The 27547-nt window shown below is 35.1% G+C and overlaps 2 protein-coding genes and 1 non-coding gene across 10 annotated transcripts; all 3 read right to left on the bottom strand.

Annotated features, from left to right (window-relative positions):
- Positions 1–1043: 1043 nt before the first annotated feature.
- TRNAL-UAG (transfer RNA leucine (anticodon UAG)) lies at positions 1044–1123 on the bottom strand. The gene has a single exon. It is a non-coding gene; the product is annotated as a tRNA-Leu (tRNA).
- A 1625-nt stretch (positions 1124–2748) lies between these two features.
- LOC132600669 (succinate dehydrogenase subunit 6, mitochondrial-like) lies at positions 2749–12819 on the bottom strand. Of its 8 annotated transcripts, none has more exons than XR_009567272.1 (4): positions 12561–12819; positions 11473–11634; positions 4042–4144; positions 2749–2997 (listed from the first exon to the last, which is right to left on the bottom strand). XR_009567272.1 is itself a non-coding variant. In XM_060313987.1 (4 exons), the coding sequence occupies exons 1-4, from the start codon at positions 12569–12571 to the stop codon at positions 2843–2845; spliced, it is 363 nt and encodes a 120-aa protein (XP_060169970.1). In that variant the 5' UTR covers positions 12572–12805; the 3' UTR covers positions 2749–2842. The 8 variants fall into 8 exon arrangements, 3 of the variants coding, with proteins under 3 accessions (XP_060169970.1, XP_060169971.1, XP_060169969.1); XR_009567273.1 differs by having other exon boundaries at positions 11478–11634; XR_009567274.1 differs by having other exon boundaries at positions 11516–11634; positions 12561–12818.
- A 5716-nt stretch (positions 12820–18535) lies between these two features.
- On the bottom strand, positions 18536–26836 carry LOC132600667 (protein STRICTOSIDINE SYNTHASE-LIKE 3-like). Its single transcript, XM_060313985.1, has 4 exons — positions 26284–26836; positions 21325–21600; positions 20220–20387; positions 18536–19129 (listed from the first exon to the last, which is right to left on the bottom strand). Exons 1-4 carry the CDS (start codon positions 26610–26612, stop codon positions 18727–18729), a joined length of 1176 nt encoding a protein of 391 aa, XP_060169968.1. The 5' UTR covers positions 26613–26836; the 3' UTR covers positions 18536–18726.
- Positions 26837–27547: the final 711 nt, after the last annotated feature.

The following is a 27547-nucleotide window of genomic DNA, read 5'->3' as shown; positions in this document are numbered from 1 at the left end:
AGCTGCTAAATGGATCCGATATCCATGCTTATCTTGATTAAGCTGCTTATCAAATGAAGCATGAATAGATTGTTGTTGCCGCATTAGATCTTCACATTTTCTTTTTGAATGATTATGGATGCTAGTCAGCTCACCAATATGTTTTTTCAAACTATCCTTTTTGTGCCAATTTCTAAACTTCATATTTGAAAATACTTCACTTCCACCTTTACGATTGTTATTGCCCTTAAACAAATAGCAATACAAACAATAGGTTGCATCTTTACTTACACTATACTCTAACCAGTCAGGAAATTCATCAAACCATTTACGATTAAAAGGACACATATCTCCATAAATATATGTTTGAGGAAATTCTTTTAATTGAGGTTGACAAGGACGTCTCTGAAGATCGGCTTTTTTAATAGCATTATGATGATTTGGATGAAAGTCCAACATTTGAGTTCTTTCACCAGGATCGGCCTTTAAAGAACTTAAATCAAACTCTTGAGAAGAATGCGATGGTACTTCTAAATGATTCACATTTTCTTCCTAGTTAGATTGACTATGAGAGGCCGGACTTGAATTTGATAGTTTGGTAAAATAATTCTCATTGACTCTTGAATCTGTATAAGATAATGAAATCGTTAAATAATATAGAATCAAACTGAACACACCCCTACTACTATTACATACTATATGTGTCTAGTATCTAAAAAATTGCTAAGTTCGTTTAGCTTTTCCCCTTTTGTCATCATACCGTTGCATTCTCCTATCTCCTTTCTAACTACATATCCATTTTCAATTGGAGAAAATTTAACCGTTAAAAATTTCGACCAAGGCTTTCACGACCCTGGGTTGAGGTCGATTTTTTGGTCGAAAATTGAGGTCGAAAAAACTGTGATTTTAGTAGTGTTTGTTCATATCCTACGCCAACTTTCAAATGCACGGATGACCGATCCATAAATGTAAAATCATGATAAATCAAATGTTAAAAACAGGACGAAATAGACCTAAAATTGCTAGTGTTTCAGCATCTTGTTATTGAAATTCTACCAAAAGTATGACAGCTATGTGATTTGAACCCACGCCCTTTCGGACCAGAGCCTAAATCTGGCGCCTTAGACCACTCGGCCAAACTGTCTCAGTGCTCATCGTGTGCTACTTAATGATTAAATTTATTTATTATTATTATTACTTAGATTAGGCCTTAGCTCTAGTCTTCAAGACAAGAAAGCATGACTTGAATTAAAAAATCAGAAGAGATAATAGGAATTGATTTGCATGTCGTATTGAATGACTTGTTCTGGTTTCCAATATAATGATAATTTTAGAAAAAGATGAGAAAAGAAAATGAAGATTGAGCTCTTTTCTCTAATATAAACAAGTTACTATACTACTCCAAAAAGTTTCATGTGTGTGATTTACAGGTCTCGAGTTAGAATTGTGGAATTAACCATTGATTCTTGTGTCGGGGTAGGCTGCCTACATTATATTCTGTGGGATGCGGGCCTTCTTCAGATGCTGCTATCACGAGTTCTAGAATCAACCACTGATGACTGTGTCAGGGTAAGTTGCTTACATTACACCCTCTTGGGATGTGACCCTTTTTCCGAACTTGTCGTCTTGTGTGACCTATATAAATCATAGGTTCCAGTCATGGAATCGACCACTGATGTTAACATCAGGGTAGGCTTCTTACATGACACCCCCTTGGAGTGCGACCCTTTCCTGAAACATGTTATCTTCATGTGACCTATAGGTCCGAGGTTTAAGCTGTAAAAATTAACCATGGATGTTTTTCGGCCCTTGTGAAATTGCACTGGGTATGTTGTTGTTGTTGTTTACCCAGCACTTGAACTTCATGTACCAACCTCCCCCTACTATGCCAGATGCTCATTCAATTCCAACTTCCTAGAACTCAATAAAGGATGATGGAGTTGGCAGATAAGCATAATGATCCTGCACTTGTAATGCACTGCATTGAGCCATAATAGAATAGTTCGATCAAATGCTTCATTTACATCCTAAGTGGTCCTAATACAACACTAGAAGCATATTAATGTTCCTCTAACCAAATGCTCTTGCCTGTAAATACTGCATTAGTTAATTCCATTCATAAACTGACTTTAGTGTTTCATCATCAATCCACAGTTCCCTCAAATTCTATTTTTAGCTATGCATTTGTTCATATATGAGCCCACAGAAGTAGTGTGCCTTAAAACCAACCTGTACCCTCCAATTAACATTCTTATTTTATTTTATTTTAATAATCGAGAAATACCAAGAGCTAGTGGCGCACCCGCCTTTCTCTCTCTCTCTCCACTTAAATACCAAGCTTTTGTTTATACAGGGTTTGAACTCTTGACGTGCGTCTAACCCACACATCACAAGTTGTGCTCTTACGACTAGATCAAGCACTAGGATCACCATATTAACATTCTTATTTCAGATTTGTGTTTTGGAAATACCATTGATCTTATCAGTAGTATCTTTTAGAGAAACATCGGCATAATCAGATCCCCAGATATCTCACCACACCAATACAATCAGTAAAACTCAATTCCACTTTTCACCATAAACAATTTCCTCTGTCAACTATTTTTCAACACAGCCAAACCACAAACTTATTTGAAGGACCAGTGATTTCCACCTTTTATCTTTAGAGTAAACTGCCAGAAATTGCATTTCATCATAGCCATTCTGTAGGGAAACACACTCATAGTCAAAAACTACCCGAGTACAAAACTCCAAGTCGCCAGACACAACTTGAACACTACCACATATTTTTATTGCCGATAAGAAAATGTTCGTTTGGCATCACCAAATTTGTGTTTCCTCAATCTTGTACAGGAAGAGAAAATTAAGATTGTCCTTCAACTTTGTTCTGCCACCATTCCATGAATTTAACCTGTGAAGCCATGGTATCCATCCTGTATAGCTGCAGCCAGTGGTTGGCAACTACCTGTCCGAATGTCCAGCCAAAGACAGCTCCGGCTCCAAAAGACAATGCAGTGCCTAAAAAATGCAATGGCATTAAGCAACCAAATCAACCGCCTTAATGTTCAAGGCTCCTGCCAAAATTGTTGGTCCTAAAGCAAACAAGACTATATTTTCGTACATGATTAATAGGGAAGCCGTTGAATCACGTTTTGAATTCCAAACAAGTATTAGTATAAACCTTAATTGTATAAGTTTAGGGAGCCAGACTATACAAGAAATGCAAGGGTGGAACATTATAAGGACTTCCACTTAACTGAATAATTCAATTGACTGCTGAAAAAGGAAAAAAGAGGAGGTCATGCAATAGTGAAGCACTTAATATTTAGTTTAGCAATATAACCATAAGCAGCAAATGACTGGCTAGAGAAAAGATGGAAAGAGAAATAAAAACTTCAAGCTAATCTTTGATTACTTATCAAAAATAAAAATGAATATGTAAGGTGTACAAATACACTACTCTGCAAGGAGATACAGCATTAAGGTCACTTTTGGAGTATAATAAAAGGCCGTAAGTACTGAAATGATGCATACAGTAGATATGTCTGATAACAAGTGGATATCCAACATTTCAAACATACTGTTCTTTTCTAGCTTAGGACCTACTGCTTAAAATTTTCATTTGTTTTCTTACTTCAACCCCCCACCACCCCAAAACCCTTTTCCCCCGCTTGGTTTCACTTTTATCAGAAAATATGACTTTAACAAGCAGAGTTAGCAGTCATTGGAATTTGATCAAAATACATCATTCTAAATCCTAAAGAATGAACTATTAAACAGTAGTCTATCTAAGATCTGCTGATATATATATGTACATAAGCAAATAAACAATAAAGGACGTCAAATCTTCCAAGAGTCTGAATCATCTGAGCATGGACATAGCGATAGGAAACCAGCTAATAAAGCAAGAGTAGACGTTGCTATAGGAACTTATTTTTGGAGCTTCGTGTTATCAGATGTAGTATCCTTGAGGTATATATTGGAAAAGCACAGGAGTACCCTTTTTCTTGGGGAGGCGAGGAATGGAAGAGGGAGGAGGGCACTGTCAAAAACCTAACATACCATGAAGACTCCTTGAGTACTTCCAAGTAACTCCTGCAGTTGAGACAGCTCCAACTAGACCTCCTACAGCACCAAACTTTGCTGCTTCCCTAGCAGTCCTCAGCTGGAAAGAATAGTATTAAAAATCTCATAAGCTCCAATTACGAAAAGGAAAAATAGAGGAACATGTGGTTTCAGGGGATACTAAAAGGAAATGGCATCAGTTGAGCTCTAGGGCTGACAGATAAAAAAGAAGGAAAATAAAGCACCTCTGCAACTTCTTAACGTTAAGCAAGCATTATCACTAGTTAAGTTAGGCATGTCCTTTTGTGCACTCAGGCAAATAGACAATCCGACAGACAAACCGGTAGATGCTCATTATGCCCAAATAAATGATAGATACCAGAAAAGTTAAATAATCTTTCTAGAATTTAGCAAAATAAATAGATGGTAAAAACAAAGACAATGCACCATTAACTCTTGGAACGGAAGGAACAAGGATGAGGCATGTAAGGTGCTGTTGTGGATAAATGTCATTCTTTTCCTTCAGGAAGAGGTAAGATATAGATAAAACTTGAGGGAATCCTCATAAGTACAGTGCCAGCCATCAAGAAACATTCTTTCTTCTGTTTATTTATTTATTTTGATAAATTAAAAGAGATGTCTTTATAAGAAAGGGCAATTGCCCCTCTCTCTCTCTCACACACACATTGCAGTGAAGACAAAGGAAAGAAAGTTTTGCTTGCCTGATTATAAAAAGAATAGAGAAGAAAATGAGGGGCATTAACTACAAATTCATTTCAACATTAAAGAGAGAATTCCGTCACTCTTTCCTGCATTCTTCTGAATGACACCAAAAAAAGAAGGGAGATGCCTCTCATTGCTTCCATTTTGCTCAATCCCTCTTCCATGTTGCCTTCTCATTTCCTTTTGCTCCTCACAAGAAGAGCCTTTTCCAATTAGGAAAGACAAGATATGAATAAAGAACAGAACCATTTTTTTTAATAAAGTGAATAAGGCATATAGCCATTCTCACTGCAACCATTTTATATATTACGTCCGGCATCGATATGTGAAGCACCAAGCCCAGAATGTGCTAATATTTTATATAGTGCCTTCATTTATTACAGGGTTCCTCCAACAATAAATTCCCAACAAACTCCTTCCCCTTGATTTAAAAAAAATCCCATAAAACCTCAGGCTAATGAAGAGTCAGCTTTAAAGCTCACAAAACACAGAAATGAAGAGCCAAAGGATACAAAGCAACAAGTGGCTGAACATATGGATAGCTTAGATCCCAAAGTACCTATGAAGGCAACTTAATCACCAGGCAATGACTTGATTCAAGAACGGTGATGAAAAGTGTTTTTTTTTTTTATAAGGAAAAGGTTACTTAATCATAGTATACTAAAAGTTGGAAGCTCCAATCTTCAAAGTTAGATTATAGAAAATTAAAATCTAATTAATTAGTAATATTTTAATTACACAAAGCTTGGATTCGAAGTTCAGCAGGCAGCAGCAACACTTTACTGGTTCACTCAATTTACCAAATCTGTTTCCTCCATAATTATTCATTAATAAAACATGGATAATTTTAAGAGTTAGTAATCTGAAGAGTTTTAAAAATGAAGAAGAGTCAATTTGAAGAGTTAGTAATGTGAAAGGTTTTTTTAAAATGAATAAAATCCATTAGGACTCCCAAGTTCCTCCACCCACGCTTCAGCCCTCCCTACAGCATAAATTTCCTCTTATTTTCCTTCCAAGCTCCTCTTTTCTATTTCTTGAATCAGCTTATATCCGAGTCATATGTTAGTTGTTTGTTATGTTTTTTTTGTCCAATGATTTACTATAAATTGTTCCCTGGTGAGTTTTGGAAGAGTACGTGCAGGGCAGGTTTGGAGTGATTGACTGGGTTGTTTAATGTTATTTTTAAGACGGCGAAGATGCCTGAAGAACGGAGGTGGAGTGTGAGGGTTCCTTTGTACAAGAACAAGGGTGATATTCAAAGTTGCAACAACTATAGAGGGATCAAGAAGCTAAGCCACGCTATGAAAATGTGAGAAAGGGTGGTGGAGATGAGGGTGAGAAGAGGCGTGTCCATTTCAGAGAACCAATTCGGATTCATGCCGGGGCGCTCGACTACAGGAGTCATTCATTTTGTAAGGAGACTGGTGGAGCAGTATAGGGCGAGGAAGAAGGACTTGCACATGGTTTTCATCGATCTAAAAAAGGCTTACGACAAAGTGCCAAGACATGTTTTATGGAGATACTTGGAGGCTAGAGGTATACCTGTAGCGTACATTAGGGCGATCAAGGACATGTATGAGGGAGCCAAGATCAGGATAAGGACAGTGGGAGGAGACTCGGAGCACTTCCCAGTGGAGATGGGGGTTGCATCAGGGATCAGCTCTTAGCCCATTTTTATTTACCTTAGTGATGGATTGTTTGACGCGGCAAATTCAAGGTGAGGTGCCATGGTGTATGCTATTCGCGGATGATATAGTCATGATTGATGAGACACGCAGCGGAGTGAACACTAAGCTGGAGGTTTAGAGACAAACTCTGGAGTCTAAAAGATTCAAATTGAGTAGGACCAAGACAGAGTACATGGAGTGTAAGTTCAATGACATGTGATGTGTCGGGGATTTATGGCACATTCGACGCTTTTGGCTATAAGTTTTACTTGTTTTTGAGCAAGTCTTGGTCAATTTGATGTGTTTTTGTTGTGTTTTAGGTATTTGGCGTTGTAGGAGTCCAAAGATGGAGAATTAAGCAAATTGGAGAAAAACGCGAAGAAAGACGGGACGTACATCAAAGTACGCCCCGTACCTGTTCCCCGCACTTTGAAGGAAATCCACTGAAGTCTCTGTAAGATTTGAGGAAAGTACGGCTTGGAAAGTACGTCCCGTACTTATAAGGACGGGCCGTACTTGTTGCCCGTCCTTTGGCTAGAAGTAACAGAGAAGCGATACAGCATTGAGGGAAAGAACGGCTTGAGAGTACGTCCCGTACTCCAAAAGACGGGACGTACATTAGCCCGTACTTCTTCCGCACTTGGAAATTATTCAGAGGGCGTGTTTTACAAAGACGGGATGTACGTCCCGTACTCTTTCCGCGCGGGTGACGTGATTTTATCCAGATTGAAGAAGGATTTGACTCTTATAAATAGCCAATAGGGTTTTGAATATTTTTTATCACTTTTCATACTTTGAATTCTAAAATTCTGAGATTGGTGTTGAGACAATTTGTTCTTAGTAGCTTTCAAAGGGTTCAAGACTATTACAATCGTTTAATTTCCAGTTTTATTCGTAAGTTTCAGTACAAATTCAATTATGCAATCTTTATCTTTTTATTGTTTTCTTGTTGCCATGAGTAGCTAAACACCTTTACAAAGGTTGTGAACCCAAGGATGGGTGTTTTGTGATTGGTGATTGTGATTGATATATGCATAATGGACTGTTAGGGTTTATTTGTTCTTCGTTTTCATCATATAGTTAGTGGTTGCAAACATTAGCTAACGCCATAAACTTTAGTTTATTTGGGAAAATAGCTAGGGTTAGGTAAGAACAAATAACAAGAACTCAGGGCTTTAAACCTTGTTTAATAAATTCACTTAGGAATAAGAGGAATTTACTTGGCATAATTAACCGTTCTTCATACATACTTTCTTATCTTTAGAAAAAGCATAGAAAGAAATAATCTTTTCTTATTGGGAAATAGTTCAGATTCACATAGAGGTTAAGTGCATCCATACAAACAGTCCATTAGAAGTATATCAAGATCGATACCCATGATCATACATTTTATCTGACGGGGACACAACCTTGGTTCTTTTTACCCATATTTACACCTATAAATTTCCAGTCACTTTAAATTAGTCCACAAACCAAAACAACTATAAAACCCTTTTCTGGAATACACCAGGACTGCAAGATTAGTATAATACTTGTTTAGTAAACTTTGCACACCATATTCTCTGGGGGATTCAACCCAACCTCGTTGTGTTACTATATTTGACAACGTCTGCGTTATATCACTAATAGGTGTAATTTGAGCGTATCAACGTGACACATGAGGTTGGCGTGGAAGTGAGGCTTGGTACCCAGGCTATCCAAAAGAAAGGAAGTTTCAAATATCTTGGGTCTATTATACAAGGAAATGGGTATATTGACGGTGATGTCTCACATCGTACTGGTGCAGGGTGGATGAAATGGAGGCTCACTTCAGGAGTGTTGTGTGATAAGAAGGTGCCATCAAAACTTAAAGACAGGTTCGACAAAGTGGTTGTGAGACCGACTTTGTTGTACGGGGCAGAGTGTCTGGCAGTCAAGGACTCCCACGTCCAAAAGATGAAAGTTGCGGAAATGAGAATGTTGCGATGGATGTGTGGGCACACCAGGCGAGATAGAACTGGGAATGAAGATATCCGAGATAGGGTGAGAGTGGTATCAGTTGAGGACAAGATGCAAGAAGCGAGACTGAGATGGTTTGGGCATGTGAGGAGGAGAGACACAGATGTCCCAGTGCAGAGGTGTGAGAGGTTAGCTATGAATGGTTTCAGAAGAGGTAGAGGTAGGCCAAAGAAGTATTGGAGAGAGGTGCTTAGACAGGACTTGGCGCAGTTCCAGCTTACCGAGGACATGACCTTAGATAAGAGGTTATGGAGGACTCAGATTAGGGTAGAACGCTAGTAGGTAGTCGCAGTTTTGATCTATAGTCTATTGTCCTTTGATCCTTGCTATTATATGTTGTTTCTTGTACTTCGATTATCTTCTTTATTTGTGGTAGCTACTGCTTCATGACTTTTTCGCTTTCTTTAGTTTCATTTTCATTTTGCTTTGAACTGCTTGTGCGTATCTGACCTTTTCTCGCCGTGTTTTCTCTTGAGCCGAGGGTCTTCCAGAAACAGCCTCCCTATCTTCTGAGATAGGGGTAAAGTCTGCATACACTTTACCCTCCCCAGACCTCACATTGTGGGATTTCACTGGGTATGTTGTTGTTTGTCTAATATTTAACTCTTTGCGCAATGTAATCCAAAACATAATTCATTGGAGGAAGTATGTATTTTGCTATGATAAATTATACTATCAAATATTTTGCTATGATAAATTATACTATCAAGCACTGTCATGTTGTATCGTACAAGATCATCGGATTTCTCGGTAATTACTTTTTCTTTTCACACAATCCTAAAGTGGATAATACTGCAGTTTCCAGTATTCTTAAATTTTCTTGTGGTGTAGGACAAATATAATTCATTGGAAAAGGTATGAATTTTTCACTCATATTACATCAAGCATTGTCATGTTGTATTGTACATGATCATCTGGCTCCTTGGTACTGCTTTTTCTTTTCACATAATCTTTTTAAAAAGAGTAAAACTTCCCAAAACATATGGATTACTTCTTTCCTGTTATGGTTTTTAAATACTCTTGGTTATTAAATTCTAGCATATTTTATTTTCTTGTGAACTTTCTTGCGATTGGTCGATCGCTATTTGTTGCTCCATAAATGAGCCTGCATCATGGGTTGATCCTACATCTTATTTCTGCTATATTTTGATTGAGTAGAGGATGAGACAATAACTTGACATTTGTTATAAACTTATAATGCAGAATTCACGAGGCAACCATCTCTTCTTACATTGCAAATTGACAGACCAGCTGTGGCAGATTTTTGTCAAGATGAAAAAAGTTAATTGGGTGAAACCAGGAAACATAAAAGAAGTAATGAAGTGTTGGAACAGAGATGGCAATGTAGTAAAGAAGGAGAGATGGAAGATTGTCCCAGGCTCCCAGCAAGCATATGGTGGACAGTTAGGAAAGAGAGAAATCAGAGATGCTTTGAAGATAAGCAGAGCAGCATGCAGAAAATAAAGATGAATTATTTAGCCATTTACTACTTTTGGTGTAAACAGGAGATGATAGGTCAAACAGTAGATAGTTAAACAGCTATAGACTGGGTGTAATCTAGTGAAAATAGTAAGGCAATGTAAACTGTAACACTTTTGTAGGGGAGACAACATATTTGGATGTAGTTATATCTGTGGATATATAGATTAACTGTTACCATTGTCAAAAAAAAAAAAAAATCACGAGGGTTGATGTTGTTTGAGAATTTCTTTGACAATTTTTCCTACTTATATTTCTAGGAAATCAAGGTTGCAGTCAGACAGTACAAGATTATTCACATTTAAGTAATATGTTATTGAAATGTTAAAAAAGCACAATAAGGAACTGTCAACCTGAATATTTGATATATTATTATAAGGACCGCATTAAAAAAAGGTTATACTAATTCTGTTGATTGTGTATAGCTACAAACTACAATAGTAATCGACGATCAAGTCTTTCGAATATGCTTACAATTCATTTTTCAGCTTTTACTTGCCTTTCAAATTTTCAATTACTCATCGATTACATGTTTTAATATTATCTATAACGTTTTAAAAAGTTTGTACTGATTATCATGAGACTCCAAAAACTAGTCATAGGAAAAATGCATTTCAAAGATTCAAGAAAAACGTATTGAGTTCAAATTTCCACAGAATGTATGAAAGACAATTCCATAAAATGGAAAAGAAATGATAGTGTAACTGAAGGAATTAAGCAAAATATAAAAGGAAGTCCAATTAAACACCAATGACCCAACCTAGCCAGAATCAAATAAGCACCCAACCAAACAGCAAACAGTAAAGGAGGAACACTCTATGCAGGGCAGCATCCTAAAAAGAGCCGTCAGTTTCTGTCAACCTAAAATTTGCTAAACAAACAAAGAGCTCAAAGGAGCAATGCCTACAAAATTCCATACTCCAACAAACCCCCGCCAAATTAAAGAGGTAAAAACAATAATAGGAGACATAGGCAGAAGATATATTTTTGATAAGGTAAGATTTTATTGAAAACAGTGTCAAGCTGATACTGCGAAAATACAAAGATAAAGCTGGACTTGATTGCATTAAAATTCTATGCAGTCTAGCAAGTCCAGCAAGTTATGTAAATCCGTCCATAACAACATTCATAGCAGGAGACATACGCAGAAATACTGCCAAGTACCCAACAAAAAGGTGCATAAAGTATTGATTAAAACCCAAAATCAAACAGCATCTACCAATCAAACCAACCAACCAAAGATGACCCAAAATCAAAATCCACACACACACACAAAAAAAAAAAAAAAAAAAAAAGAAGAAGCTAAAACGGCACAAAGACAACCGTATAGATCAAAAGAGAAGCTAAACCAACGAACACCCAGATAGGGGAAACGCCCAAATAACAGTAAATTGGTCCATGAACTGTGCCAGAAGCAATGATCTCCTCGACATCAGCTTCAACACACACTCACACAAAGCTAAAAGGGCATAAATACAGAAACGTATGAATCAAAAGAACAGCTAAATCAAATGAAAATCCAGATAGAGGAAATGCCCAAACTGTGTAATGGATATTGGACCTAACTCAACCCCAAAAGCTAGCTCAGAGGGTGAAGATTGTACAAGTCCGTGTGAGGAGACCAATTACCCATCCCATATCTGATGTGGAACTCTTAACACTATGTGGATCGGAAATGAAGGCATACACTTGGTCCATGAACTGGATCATAAGCAATGAACTCCTGTATATCAAATCAAAATCAACACACACTCTAAAAGGGCAAAAAGAATAAAGCTGTAGATCAAAAGAATAGCTAAATCAATAAAAACCCGGATAGGAGGAATGCCCAAATAACTATTGATGCACATAAATCGTTTTAGAAAAACATAGAGCAAATCGAAAATGAAAACATATTAGTAGATAAAAAGAACAGCTAAATCAATGAAAACCCAGATAGGAGAGACGCCCAAATGACTGTATAATGTATATGCACATAAAATATTTACAAAAACATAGAATAAATAGGAAATTTACAGTAGGTCCATGAACCGGGTAAAAAGCAATGAACTCCTCAACATCAGCTTCAACAAACACACACACACACACACACACAAAAAAAAAAAAAAAAAAGACAGAAACTTTTGGATAAAAAAAATAGCTAAATCAATGAAAACGCCTAACTAACTGTATATGCACATAATTGTTTTTAGAAAAAGACAAAGAACAAATTGGAAATGAAGGAAATTTACAGTTGGTCCATGAATTGGGTCAAAAGCAATGAACTTCTAGACATCAAATCAAACAACACAAACACACACACACACAAAAAAAAAAAAAAAAAAAAAGCTAAAAGGGCATAAAGACAGAAACTTTTGGATCAAAAGAATAGCTAAATGAATGAAATTACCAAATAACTGTATATGCACATAATTGTTTTTAGAAAGACACAGAACAAATCGGCAATGAAGGAAATTTAAAGTTAGTCCACGAAGCAAGATACTCCTCAACATCAGCTTCAACAAACACACACACAAAAAAAAACTAACGGGGCAGAAAGACAGAACTGTATGGATCCCTAAATCAATGACAAACCAGATAGGGGAAACACCCAAATAACTGGATATGCACGTAACAATTCTAATAAATGGGAAATGAAGGGCAATATACAGTAGGTCCATGAAATGGGTGACAAGAAATGAACATCAGCTTGAGACCAACAAGGTAATGGCTTGTCTCTCTTAATGAATCTTGAATAATTATCCAAGAATGAAAATCTGTCACCCCAAAATTCCTTGTATTCTTCCCAATGTCTCTTCAAGAATGGTTGTTAAGGTTGTTTCTTTGTTTGTTCTTCTGATGATTTTGGAATCAGTTGAGTAACAGTGATTGCCTATGTTTAAGTTGCACGACAAAATGACAAAAATGGTCTCAAAATAGTCCCTTGAGTATGGGATTGAACACTTTTGGTCCTTTTAAGTTTGCAAAAAGCTAACCGTTTTACTCTCAATCAAATGTTTACCAGTCTCTATATGTTAGATTTGACCGGAATTATGACCCAAAAAAATTTATCAAGAACTCACATTTAAAGGTATATATTTTTCTGTATTTGAAGGTATATTTTTTTCTATATATAGTTTTTGTTCGTTTTGATTTGTTTCTAGAGTTTGGTGAAACTTTTTGAGGTGTGATTTCTGTTCTTTCTTTTATATATCTTTGTAGTGTTAGTGTTAGTGTAGTTTTTTGTGTTGCATGTTTTAGGATTTGATGAGACTTTAGCATGTTTTAGGATTTAATGAGACTTTCTTGGTATTTATGATACCATACTTTTTACTTTGTTTTCGTCAAATAAAACCAACATAAATTGTTATAATGTTTGATTATAACTAAAAGTATTAACTTTTGACAAACATAAAGGACCAAACTTGTACAATTCATACTTAAAGGACTATTTTGAACTTACCCTCAAATATAAGGAACTATTTTTGTAATTTTTTCTAGTCCGCACCCACACCTTATTTTTGAGGGAAAAAAAAGGTTATTTTCCTAAAAACTACAGTAATATAAGAAAAATAATAGTATTAAATAATAATCGTATTAAGTTATATAAAATTTATGTATTATTTATGCAAATAACATGTGACCTAAATTACCAATACAAAGATAAATATAATTTGATGACTCTTTCTAGTAGTAATGACACTTAACTGAAGAGTTAATGACTTTTCTTAGTCGTAACGATACCTATAAATGAAGAAACATTTAACATATAGCATAAATCATCAAAAGTTTCGACTAATCATCTTAAGTTATACTCCGTTTGGATCAAAAAAAGAGTCCACTTAGCCTTTTTTTCTAAGATAAAAAAGAAAGAGTTCACTTAGCAAATCAAGAAAGAATTAACTTTGTTTTTTTATATTTGTCCCTATTAAGTGTTATATGATTAAATCCAATGCCTATTTAATTAGAAGTAGTTTAGTCAAATTATCTATTTTTGTCTAGAATTTAGTATTTTCTTAAGGGTGTGTAAATGACTAAGTGGGCTATTTTTTTAATCCGGGGGAGTAGTAAACAACATTTTATGACATTTCAAGACAAAAAATTGTGTGGATTGCCATTCATAGGGGAGTCCGGAGCCTAAAGGGTATAAAAATACACGATATAAACCAAAAGGGGATATTCAAAAATTTACATACCAAAAGGGGTATAGCGTGGGTTGATCCACGTTATACCCCCAAATTTTTTTTTTCAATTGTCAGAAGCCATCAACGAATAATTAAAAATAAAATAAAAAATTGTATAACGTGGACATCACCACGTTATACAATATATATATATTGTATAATACAATATATATATATATATATATTGTATAACGTGGTGATGTCCACGTTATACCTTCATATATTTGTAAAATATATTATACGTATCCACGTTCGTTATATCTTGTTTCCATCTGTTTTCTGTTTGTTCTAAGTGCTCAATTTTTTTTTCTACTGTTTTAGCATCCACCATGTGCTGTCCATTACCATCTTGACACCTCCTTCCTCTTTTAATCTTTTAAACATTTATGTACCTTCACTTTCCTATAGTTTCTGACTTTATCACTCAATCTTGTCTATCCATCTTTGTGTGTTACAAATATTTTGCATTCTCCATATATATATATATATATATGAGATCAGAAATTTTGAGAAGGATTCTCTTTTGAGATATCTTAGATTTCTGATCTCATATATATATATAGAGTCCGGAGCCAAAATGACTTATTTTTGCAGTCATTAGCTCAAAATAGTATGCCGTTTTTTTTATACCAAAATGGGTATTTCGTTGGATAACCAACGAAATACCCACACAACACTGTTCCGGTACCGAATGAATTACTTGCATTTCGCTACATGTGCAGCGAAATGTAACAATTTTTTTTAATTTTTTTTTTTTTTGCAATTCGTGAAATTAATGAACAAAACTGATTTTTTTTTTAATTTTTTTCTGCATTTCGTGAATTGATCAACGAAATACACTTTTTTTTTTTTTTGCATTTCGTGAATGAATGAACGAAACTGATTTTTTTTTTTTTTATATTTCGTAAATTAATGAACGAAACTGATTTTTTTTTTTTTTTTTTTTTGTATTTCGTGAATTAATGAACGAAATAGGGTATATGTAATTTGTATATGTAATTAAACAAAAATTACAAGTTTAATTAATCAATAGTTGATAATTTCAGTCGTTGCTTCAATTAAAAAAAGTTTTAAAAAAATGTTGGTAGAGTTTATTGGTCAACAAACTACAATTAAAATACTAAAAAAATCGTTGAAGCTACTGATTAAAAAGGTATAAATTTATATTATAAAATGTTCTTTTAATTAGTCATTTTCATAGAACAACAGTTAAAAAAAAAATGAAGAAATTGTGAGGAAAGTAAGATTGTTAAATATAACATAAAGATATTTGTATCATTTGTTGGGTCATTTTCTATGTTCAAATTGTGACTAGTCGTTAGAGATTATTTTCTGTTGATAAGCATGAAGAATTTTTAATTTTCAAATTAAAAATACCGCGTTATAGAAACAGTACCAAAAAAAAAAAAAAAATTGGCCAACTTTATTTTTTAGGAGTTGAAAAGGTGTCTGAAGTAAGTTTTGTTTGAAAAAACTTAGTGTTTTTTCATACTTTGACCAACGATTAGTCGTGTGTCAAGACTCCGAAACGTCAATATTTTATATAGAACCTGATATTTTTTTCAGCGTACAATAATGTAGGCTCAATATATCAAGGATACGTAGACGTTCGGATCGGATTTAAGTGTGTTATTTTTTAATCAAGACATAACTTTATTTTGAATATAAATATAATTCTAAAAAATATAGGGAGAAAAACTAGTTGTAAAGTCGTCAAACTTTAGATGGTCATAACTTTGCGATCGGACGTCCGTTTTAGGCTTCTTTTTTTTAACGTGTGTATTTTTTCAAGATCTATGCGGAAAAACGGCCGTAAGGCGGTTTGGCCGAGCCGATTTTTGAAAAAACGCCTTTTATCCCATTCAATTTTGAAAATAAAGCTGACTAATTTTACCGTTTTTCGGACTCCGGACTCTATATCAAATACCCCCCCCCCCCATTTTTTTAACCGTTTTTCTGCTCTCCATATTGCTATGGTTTTAATTTTATTTTTTTGTTCATTTCTATTGGTTCAATCAGTTTCAGACGAGCATTGAATAGTTGTCAAAATAACATCTTTTACATTTCGTGACTTAATTTGCGAATTTTTTTACTTTTCTCCGTTTATAAATATTGTCCTATCTTTACTTATGGTATATCCTTAGTCTTTCAATTTTCTTTTATCCATCTCATATCTTTCATCTATTGTTTTTCTCTTATCTGTTTCATATCCTTTAACTTTTATTTTTTCTCTCATATATTTCATAATAGATGACGAAAATATTTTCCTATTTCATTTTAATATAAATGAAATACAAAATATATATATATATATATATATATATATATATATATATATTTATCCTATTTCATTGGTATATGAATGAAATACAAAAAAAAAATTACATATATATATATATATATATGTATTTCGTTCATTAATTCACGAAATACAAAAAAAAAAATCAATTTCGTTCACTAATTCACGAAATACAAAAAAAAAAAAAAAATAAGCCTATTTCGTTGATCAATTCACGTAATGCAGAAAAAAATTAAAAAAACAAATTCAGTTTTGTTCATTAATTTCACGAATTCCCCCCCCCCCCCCCCCCCCCAAAAAAAAAAAATAAGCCTATTTCGTGAATTGCTGAACGAAATGCAAAAAAACAAAAAAATTGTTACATTTCGCTACACATGTAGCGAAATGCAAGTAATTCATTCGGCACCGGAACAGTGTTGTATGGGTATTTCGTTGGTTATCCACGAAGTACCCATTTTGGTATAAAAAAAAGCATACTATTTTGGGCTAATGGCTGCAAAAATAAGTCATTTTGGCTCCGAGAATGTAAAATATTTGTAACACACAAAGATGGTAGACTAAGATTGAGTGATAAAGTCAGAAACTATAGGAAAGTGAAGGTACATAAATGTTAAAAGATTAAAAGAGGAAGGAGGTGTCAAGATGGTAATGGACAGCACATGGTGGATGCTAAAACAGTAGCAAAAAAATTGAGCACTTAGAACAAACAGAAAACAGATGGAAACAAGATATAACGAACGTGGATGCATACAATATATTTTACAAATATATGAAGGTATAACGTGGACATCACCACGTTATACAAAAATATTTTATATAACGTGGGTTGATCCACGTTATACAATACATATTGTATAACGTGATGATGTTCACGTTATACAATTTTTTATTTTATTTTTATTTTTCGTTGATGGCTTCTGACACTGAAATTTTTTTTGGGGGGTATAACGTGGATCAACCCACGTTATACCCCTTTTGGTATGTAAATTTTTGGATATCCCCTTTTGATTTATATCGTGTATTTTTATACCCTTTAGGCTCCGGACTCATTCATAGGGACTGGTATTTAATTTGTGCCCCTCAATTTGCTGGTCTTTAATTTTTGTCCCTACTTCTCATTTAATGAAAATTTATCGGTTAAAGTATCCTTTTCGTACCAAAGATTTTGGGTTCGATCTCCAGCAGAGTCGAAAATAATAGTAATTTTACAAGGCCTATTCGGGCGAAGTTACATAGAACCTATTCCTTATCCGGCAAAGGTTCTATGTAGTTTCATAGAAAACATTTGTCGTGTCCGGCATAATTTCTATGTTACTACATAGCGAATAGGCATAGTTTCATATGAACTTATGCCTTGCAATTTTTTTTTCTTTTTTACTGAGCGCGGATTGGAACCCAGAACCTCGGGATATTTTCGACCACCTTTTTAAGCGAAGAGCAAAAATTAAAGACCAGCGCCTTTGGAGGGCAATCGTGCCAATTGCCCATTTCAAGAAGGCTCATAGCTTATCTGTCCAAGATTTTAGGAGGTGTACTTATTTTAAAGATCTAAGGTGATCGAAACTTTTAGAAAAAAAAATATATATTTTGAGTAGTAGCATAAGTTGTTGCTCAGAAACATTTTTTGTGTCCGGCATAGTTTCTATGTCACTACATAGCGAATAGGCATAGTTTCATATGAACTTATGTCTTGCAATTTTTTTATTCTTTATTTTTAACTGAGCGCGGGTTGGAACCCAGAATCTCGAGGTATTTTCGGCCACCTTTTTAAGCGAAGGGTAAAACTAAAGACCAGCGCCTTTGAAGGACAATCGTGCAAATTGCCCATTTCAAGAAGGCTCATAGCTTATCTGTCCAAGATTCTAGGAAGTGTACTAATTTTAAAGAACTAAGGTGATCGAAACTTTTAGAAAAAAATAAATGATTTTGAGTAGTAGCATAAGTTGTCGTTCGGAGACTGACCAAAGCACTAATCGTGCTTTAGAAATTGCAAATGTATTTTTCAAATTAACTAGATAAATACAGATTATGGGAGTAAGTCTATTTTGGTAAACCGTAAGTATTTTCAGTCCCTTAAGTATGCTAAAGTGGGGCAGTTTGGTCCAACTAAACAAAATAGACTTTGAAGCTAGCCGTGACTACCAAAAATACACGGCAAAAAGTTGACCGAAATAATGCTTGCTTTGTTAATCTCATATAGACTTGCTTTCAGTAATGCTTAATTAAACAGATACTACAAACAACTACTCATAAGGAAGTAAAAAATTAGTCTTTTCCAGTTCCAGTCCTCTGAGAAACCAAAAGAGAAGCGATAATGAAACAAAGCAAAAGGAAAAGCAAATGCTGCAGAGTTTCATTCTAGTTGGTAAACTGATATGAAAGACATGAGAACACTTCCCATCCAAAGCTTCCCTTCCCTCTCCTCTACCTCGCTTACAGCTCTAACGACTTTCCCTTGTCGATCTTCCAGTATCTGCAAGAGCTTCCCCTCGGGGCTGTACTTCGCGACGACTGCATGGAGCCGGCCACCAATGTGCATGAGGTATTGGAGCTTCGCAGAGACGGGAAGTTTCAGCAAGAATTGACGGAGTTGTGGGTATATGGCGTTTATGTAACTGTAAATGGTGCGGCGACAGTGGATTGCTACCCAAAACTCGTTCCTCGTGTTTGCTCTCACGTTGTCTGGATATCCTGGGAGGATTGCTATTACTTCTGAGGTCCCGGCTTTCTCACCTCTCAGCCAGTACTTCCGTAACCTACAAAATAATAAAATATTTCAGTGTCACCAGAGGCAGATCCAGGACTAACTTTAATCGGTTCAACTTGTAAGATTGTCATAAATGTACTCATTGTACAGGTAATATTTTAAGTTCAGATCTAACATTTCTTAATATTTAGTAGATTTTTACATATATATCTATACTCCGTATCGGAAGTTATGAATTCAGATGAACCGGTAGCCAAAAGGCTACTTTCCTGGCTACTTCCACCTATCACTATCACTGGCTTATTCTCCTCTACAGTTCTTACAAACGGCAATACTAGCAAGAAATAATGCTATGGGAACTATCTAACTAAATGTAAATACAGACGTTTTTAAGGCAATTCGATATAAGGAGATGTTTTAAGAAAAGAAATAGAGAAACTAATGCAGATATTTCAGAACATGGATTATAAAAGCTGAAAGTCCATATTTTTCTACCTCTATCACTGTCCGTATTATGCATAGTATTTGTCTCTCTGTATCTCTGATGCATATTGTAAATGCACATGTACATATATGAACAAATAAAAGCTTTTAAGGTGAAGCATCACCCCAAGAATCTCCCCAAACAAGAAAGGGCAGAGCCACAATAGAAGTTACGGGTTCGGCAGAACCCAGTAACATTGGGTCAAAACCTGTCTTTGTATTAAGAAATTTAGTTAATCTACATAAATAATGTATCCCGAACCTAGTAAGCAAAAAGGGTTATAGCTCAGAACCCATAACCTTTAAATCTTGAATCCGCCTCTGCTGAAACATGCGGGGAAAAGATTATAGAAAAGGCACAGGTTTTTAGCAAGCAGTAAAGTGGGAATTCAACCGCCCAAGATTTTGAAAGCATTTCCATGGGTGCATGAATTGCTCTAATACATAAGTATGTTTCTTCATGTGAGTGAAAACTTTTACTAGCCATGCACATGATTTTGAGAAGCAATTAACGAAACAACACTCACAGACAGGAAAAGGTAATCCAAAGGAATCTTCCACTATAGATCTCCAACAGACCAAATCTTCTCAAAATGTGGTAAATAACTGGATTCTAATACTAAAAACATCGTGATGGAAAAAGGCAATAACGTTACCTGCCCTTGGAACCTTCACAAAATATAAAGAAGGAACCATCCTTGCTTAGTGAGATTCCATTTGGAAATTGAAGGTTGCGAATAAGAACGGTGGTTTCTTTAGTCTTAGGATTGTATTTGAGAACCCTTCCACTATCTTCTGCTGAGAAAACCAGCTGCATAAAATTCCTGAAAAAGAAGAAGTGGAAGTTGCACAATTTTAATAGAAAGCACAATAAATTCTGCATTTAAGATTTTTAACGCAACCTTAGTGTACTACTAATGAAACTAGCTTGTCAAAAGATTAAATATGTGAGCAATGGCTTTCAGATAAGTAGAAGTAAAAAAGAAAGATATGCACAGAAAGTTTAGCCCTTATCAGAAGAATGTAGGCAAAGTAAGATTACACGGAATTTTGGTGCCTAAATGCAGACAATCATCTAGGATACCTACACCCAATCTTCTATGAGTATGGCATATAGGTTAAAGATATAACACATGGCATGAAACTGATAAGTATAAGATGGTTGAAATGGAGGAATGCTACGAGATTATTATGGGATAGGAAGATAAACCTAACCAAGTTAAAAGAAAGTTATGTGGAACATTTGAGAACAACAATATAATATGGGAGTGAATGTCGGGTCCACAAAGCCCACCAAATCCAGTGTTGTAGAAACACAGATGTTAATATGAATATGTGGTCATACAAAATTTTACCAGTCAATTAAATATTACATCTGAGGGATATTGCAAATGACATACATATAGGATTACAAGTGGAGATTAAGGCTTAGTCATTGTTAGGCCTACATTAGATCTAGTGTTTGCCAAGGATTTTTTTTAGTCTGTTTAAGGACTTGTCAGTGTAGGATTAAGTTTGAGATTTAGTCTCTAGTTTTAGAAAACCGATATACATGTGTGTTTGCAGAAAATTCATATTAAAAAAAAAATTATTTGGGAATTAAGGTTTTGTTGATTGATTGATACAAAAAAGGATAAGAAGTAATTCTTCTGTCCTCCTTTTTTTGTCACTAATAATGATGGAATCACACTCTTGAATTTATACCATTCAACATGTTAAGAAAAATGTACAGCTGAAAGAAACGATACATTCATGATCTACCTGCGTTGGTACTTTGTGCTGCTATCTGTAAAATAAACATTCCCGTCATCATCAACATCCAGGTCATTTGCGAATCCTAGAGGTACTCCTTCAGCCTCAGTTGTCAAAGATGCTGCTAATCCGCCTTCAGGGCCTACCTTCATTAACCCGAAATATGCATCTGCAATATATAAGTCACCTGTTTTTTTGTCAAACCGTAATCCCAAAGGCCTACCACAGATGTGCTCATTCTTCAAATAGTTCAATGGTGATGGTTTTGGGTCGCATGAGCCTGACCTGAAAATTCAGAAAACAGAACAGATTGAGTAAACATTTAAGGCTAAGGAAATTTATCGTCCAATTATAAGTACTAATGATGAAGCAATAGCCAATTCACAAGTAAACAGATGAAAAACCATTGTAGCTTGGATTAGGTCTAAAACGCTAAATAAGTGCTGCAAGCAGGAAATTATCATCTTTAACCTTTTAAATTTCTTTTTGATAACGATAATCCGCAACCTACCTAGAGGATTTACCAATAACGAAAGAATTTTTTTTATGTGACATGTCACTTTTCTTTCTTAAAGTGGAACATTTTATTTACTAGATATCTGAAGACAATTCTTGAAATGTGCTTCAATCTTGTGCCTTCTTTAACCCACTGCTCAACAATGCATAACAATTGGCATCCTGGTCCAAATTGAATAGCTTAAGTCTACTAATCAGGTAGGAATAGATAAGAATGTTAATCAGTAATGAAATTTCCCAAGGTGATGATTGAGTTCCACACAGGTCAGAGAGATTTAAGCAATTGAGCCACATGATTAGAGCTAACTTAGTATTGCTGCTAAAATAGCATTCTAAATATGCGAGTAGCCAATCAATCTTGACTGATAAACCCACCACCACTTTGTTGTAAAGATTTCTGGTTCTTTTATGTCATATCTCATGAGTGTTCTAAGATAGAAATATACCAAGAGAAGATTGTTTTCATGGTAAACAATACTCCCTCCGTTTTAATTTATGTGTCTTAGTTTGACTGGACACGAAGTTTGAAAAAATAAGGAAGACTTTGGAATCTTGTGGTCTAATCTATGTTGCTGGGACTCTCCCAAAATGTGGTCACACCTGTGTCAGATCCTCCAAAAACACACTACTTCTGGATGATCCGACATGCACCAGGTGGGACTTTTGAAGAGTCGGAGCAACATACTGGTCTTAAACTAAAGATATATATAATGTACCAAAACGTCTTTTGGATCTTGTGGTCTTAAAAATGCGGTGTTGGATGTTAGAATTTAAGAGTTACTAAATATAGAAAGAGGCATTCTTTTTGAAACATACTAAAAAGGAAAGTAAGACACATAAATTGAAATGGAGGGAGTACATCCTGACTTCTCAACAACCACTGATGAATTCAAATTGAAAGAGTTCAGTAACTATAAACAAAAAAGGGTCTAGGCTAATATTCACAACTGATTCTGAACTTCTATCTTCCTCCTCTTTTAGACTATAGTTTGTCCTCCCAACTAATGGTCTATGATTTTGATACATATCATATTCCTGAAACATGGTTAAAATCTCCCCGAGGTCCCTGTAAAAACAAAGAAAGAAGGCTTCAAGTTACACCGCTTCTATGAGAAACTATTGTTTGGTGAAGAAATATTTCAACATAATTGAATCTCTCAGATTTACTTTAAAACACTACAACAATATAAGACTTCATTTGTTAAAGTAGCTTACTACTTTAGTCTCCTAGGAGCTATCTAGAGCCCAGCACCTTCAGATCTGCGTGACTAGATCCCTCTACCTTGAGATTCTTCCTTCAAAAAGTCTTGTCCAAAAACTAGCTAGGTTGTCTAGGAACTAGCAATCTCAGTCATCTTACTAGTTTGAGAAAGAGTAGGGCGAAAGAGTTGGCTTTCTTGGTGCAAGCTGTCCCGGACATCACGGTTATCAAGAAAAAAAAGAGCTGTCTTTTTCTTGGATTTCCTCCCATAACCTTTCACAACAATGTTCGAATTCTTACAGATGAGCTTATGCTAACCTCCAACAATTGGAGCTGTTACAGAAGAAAAAATATATATTTGTGTGTGTGTGTGTGTGTGTGTGTGTGTTTTTTTGATGACATGGAAACCCGCAGCCGCTACCCTTCGGGTGCGCACAGGGTAAACCTAGCTCCTATGCAATAGCTCGCAAACCACACAGGAGAGATAACCCGCACTAGGCAAGCCCCGTGCGACGAACTCGACCCAAAAGGCATTTCGAACCTGAGACCTCCATTATGAAAGCCCCATGCTCAACCAACTGAGCAACCCTTTTTCAAAGGATTGTAATTATGGTTGTCTGGATTTGGTGCGATTTTCGTGCATCACTAAAGAAGAAAAGAATGCTTATGGGCTATATATAATTAAATGAGAAAGTTTCATCAAGATAAAAAGAAAGTGCAGATTTTATTTTATTTTATTTTACGGAAAAGGGTCAAATATACCCTTCGTCATACTTTGGGTTCAAATATAACCCTGCCGTTATACTATTGGATCAAATATACCCCTTCTCCGTTAAAGTTGTCCAAAGTGGACATCCAAGCCTATGTGGCACTGGCATTTGATGAACTGGATGCCACGTGGCATTGCCACCTCATCACCCCTAACACCTCTTCCCAATCGCTCTTTTCCAACTCCGGTCAGGTTCTCCCCCTTCTTGTTCTTGCGGCTCTTGCTCATTTTTATTTTCAATGAATTGCATGAACTGCTCCCATCGAAAACTCACAGCAAAATGACATACTATTTCAGTTTGCTGCACAGACCAAAGTATGCAACCTGCAACCTTATTGGCCCAAAACATTATCTTTTTATCTCTGGTATGCAAACATTAGTTGACAGAAATGATATACATAAACTTTTCCTTTAAATTTCTTTTGCGCGGTGATGGGGGATTTTATAATTCAATCAAGCAGATCTGCAGAAAGTTAACAACCAAGAAAATCACCGATTCGAGCGACTACACTAAAACAAATAGATCTATGGAAATCCAATAGATTACACACATACGAAACAAGACATCAGTTCTGCCTTATTTGGTGGGATTCTCAAATTCAACGCAAATTACGCAAGAAAAATAAAACACAAATTGAAAATAAAAATGAAAAAGAGCCGCAAAAACAAGAAGGGGGAGAAACTGACCGGAGTTGGAAAAGAGAGATTGGGAAGAGGTGGTAGGGGTGATGAGGTGGCAATGCCACGTGGCATCCACCTCATCAAATGCCAGTGTCACATAGGCTTGGATGTCCACTTTGGATAACTTTAACGGAGGAGGGGTATATTTGATCCAATAGTATAACGACAGGGGTATATTTGATCCAATAGTATAACGACAGGGGTATATTTGAACCCAAAGTATAACGAAGGGTATATTTGACCCTTTTCTCATAGTACAGGGGTATTTGACCCTTTTCCGTTTATTTTATTGGCTTTAGCTTTGATAACCATTAACAGGCAGTTGCATGATCAAGCTGTCCCAATTTAAAGAACAAAACCAGCATAAACTACGTATATTATGTTTACCTTAATGAATCTTCACACAATGACTTATTCCCCGAAACAAGAAAAGTTACAAGTTAACAGATCATATTCTTTATCTTTATTAGTTCGTTTTCATTTCTTATATCTGAAGTGCACCTCAGAGGTCGAAATTCTGGACAGAAAGCTACATAGCATGATAAATCATATCATCAGATGGGAAAAAGTAAACTAAAATAACACAACCGGAAGTTCAAGGTCATGCTTATATTTTACATACAGAAAGTGTGTTCTCAGCCTCTCAACGAGACACAAACATAGTGAAACACAATTCCATTTCCACGCTTTCCTGAACAAGAACTAATAATTGGATATGCACCTACTACTTTTGTCCTTATAAAGGTTGCACCACCACAAGTTTTCTGGGAGTGAATATGCAAATGAACGAACAGCTGATAATTACATTGATCTTATACATTTGATTAAAAAAAATAGCATCTAACAAATTATTTGTTAGCATAGATATAGTATGTACTCACATGTTCACGTTTCACATGAAGCAATATCAGTCTTACCCCCTTTTTAGGCATTTAAAGTGACCATACAAATCATGATAAAAAAAAAAGTATATCCTGTTGCATACTCAATGCAGCATATGCATGTTCAACAGCTCAAGTCTCAAAATTAGGGCTCTTCTGGACATAAGAATCTTTTGCTTTTTTTCAAGATTTTTTTTTCAAATGACTTTTTCACTCCAAACTTGAATTTTAGTTTGAACCAGTTTATTTTAAAAAAGAAAAAAAAAATTCCCTCACAACATCATTTTTTCAAGTGAAATTCATGTCCAAACACAACTTAAACTTCCAAATACCCTTTTCCAACTTCACTCAAACACTACCTTTTTCTAAATATATCATCCAGTTCATGTCCAAACACCTACTTAGTGGAGAACACAACACAGCCAATTAGAAAGAACATAATGTTGAAGACATAATATAATCCAAGTAATTAAAAGTGGGATCTCACTAACAGCTTAAGTTTTTAAATGAAATAGTCACATGGTTCAACTTGGTACCAGAGCAGTCATACATCCTGGGTTCGAGTCTCACCGCCACCCATTGTCAAAACGTGAATTTCCATGTGATTGGCCACGAAAAAAGATCAGGACCGCGTGTTGAAGACATAATATAATCCAAGTAGTTAAAAGTGTGCTCTCACTAACGGCTTAATCTTTTAGATGATAGGATCACACAATTCTAACTCATAAAAAGAGGCATAATCACAAGAAACAAGACATAATATAATCAGGTAGTTAAAAGTGCGCTCTCACTAACCGCTTAATCTTTAAGATGATATGATCACACAATTCTAACTCATAAAAAGAGGCATAATCACAATAAACAAGAAATATATCCCAAGAACCATAACCCAAAGAGCCAAAAAAAAAAAAAAAACTCACCTGTTAGCTGATGTATAAGCAAAATCATTCCATTTTTCACCATCCCAAAACACAACTCTACCATCAGCTATACCTGTATAAGGTCCTCTACCTTTAGAATCAAAAGCAATACTTTCTGGTCCTTGAATTTGATTCAAGAACTTAATTTCAGATTTTTGAAGCAAATTTTGTGAATCTTTTTCAACTGGTATTTCAGACCAAGCTGGCATCTCAACCTTAAAAGACTCAAAATTTGGAAACTCAGAAATTGCACTGTGTTTAAAAGGGTCTAATCCACAATACACTGCCAAAACAAGAAACAATCCACCAAATACTGTAGTTGGTCTCATTTTCTTAAAAAAAAATTGAACTTTGTAATAATGGGGTTTGTGTAAAGACAAAATCTTGAAATGGGGTTGCAAATTTTAGGATTTAAAGTGTACCCCAAATTGAGAGTTGTGAAGAACGTTTGTTATCTAACAAGGTACAAGAAAAATCTTCTTTCTTGTGAATGAGGGTGCTACTATTAGCTGAGCTAACTACCAACTCCTCAGCTGCCACTTGCCTAAAATTGAACATCGAATTAAAGAGAGACAGCCCCACATACCTGCACCATATTATGGGGTTGTGGGGTCGAGGTAGTGGGACCCATCAATATATCACTATGAATTTATTTATTTTTATTTTTAACTGCATAGGACTGGGGAAAGGAAAAATAGGAAAGGATATTATAATGTGGGAATTCAAACCCTTACAAATAAGGTGAAAGTTCTAATAGTCAACTAATTAAACTACTAAATCTTTACCCTGTGAATTTTGATAACTCTTTCGTGGAATTTGCATGTCAAGGAGAGTTTTGGACTTTGGAGTACTCCGTTGAAATGATGGAGTTTCTTATGTAATGGTCAAAATGACTCCAAATTATTTTAGCCTGTTTGGATATTGTATATTATTATTAGTTTAAATATAATGATTATTTTGATTATTATTTAATTTTATTATATTATATCGTTAAGTAACGATGAAAAGTCTTATTTTATGTAACGATCGATTTGGTGTTATCGCGTCGTCATCTTATTTATTTTTACTCATTTTGTCTTTACTTCAGCGTTACCTAATAATGATATGTTATCGCTTAGCATAACTTTTTATGATACTATTTTTCACAATCATGCTATTTTTTATTTTTCTTTTTGCCATAATCTGATTCCATATTTAATTCTAGCCCCTTTCTTTTTCTTTTTTTTTCTATTTTTTTTTAATTTCATTTATTTATTTTCTTTTA

The sequence above is a fragment of the Lycium barbarum genome, chromosome 6 (assembly GCF_019175385.1).
Source record: "Lycium barbarum isolate Lr01 chromosome 6, ASM1917538v2, whole genome shotgun sequence".
In the NCBI taxonomy this organism is placed as follows: Eukaryota; Viridiplantae; Streptophyta; class Magnoliopsida; order Solanales; family Solanaceae; genus Lycium; species Lycium barbarum.
The sequence above is the reverse complement of the archived record's forward strand: the minus strand, read 5'-3'. Positions and strand labels throughout refer to the sequence as shown.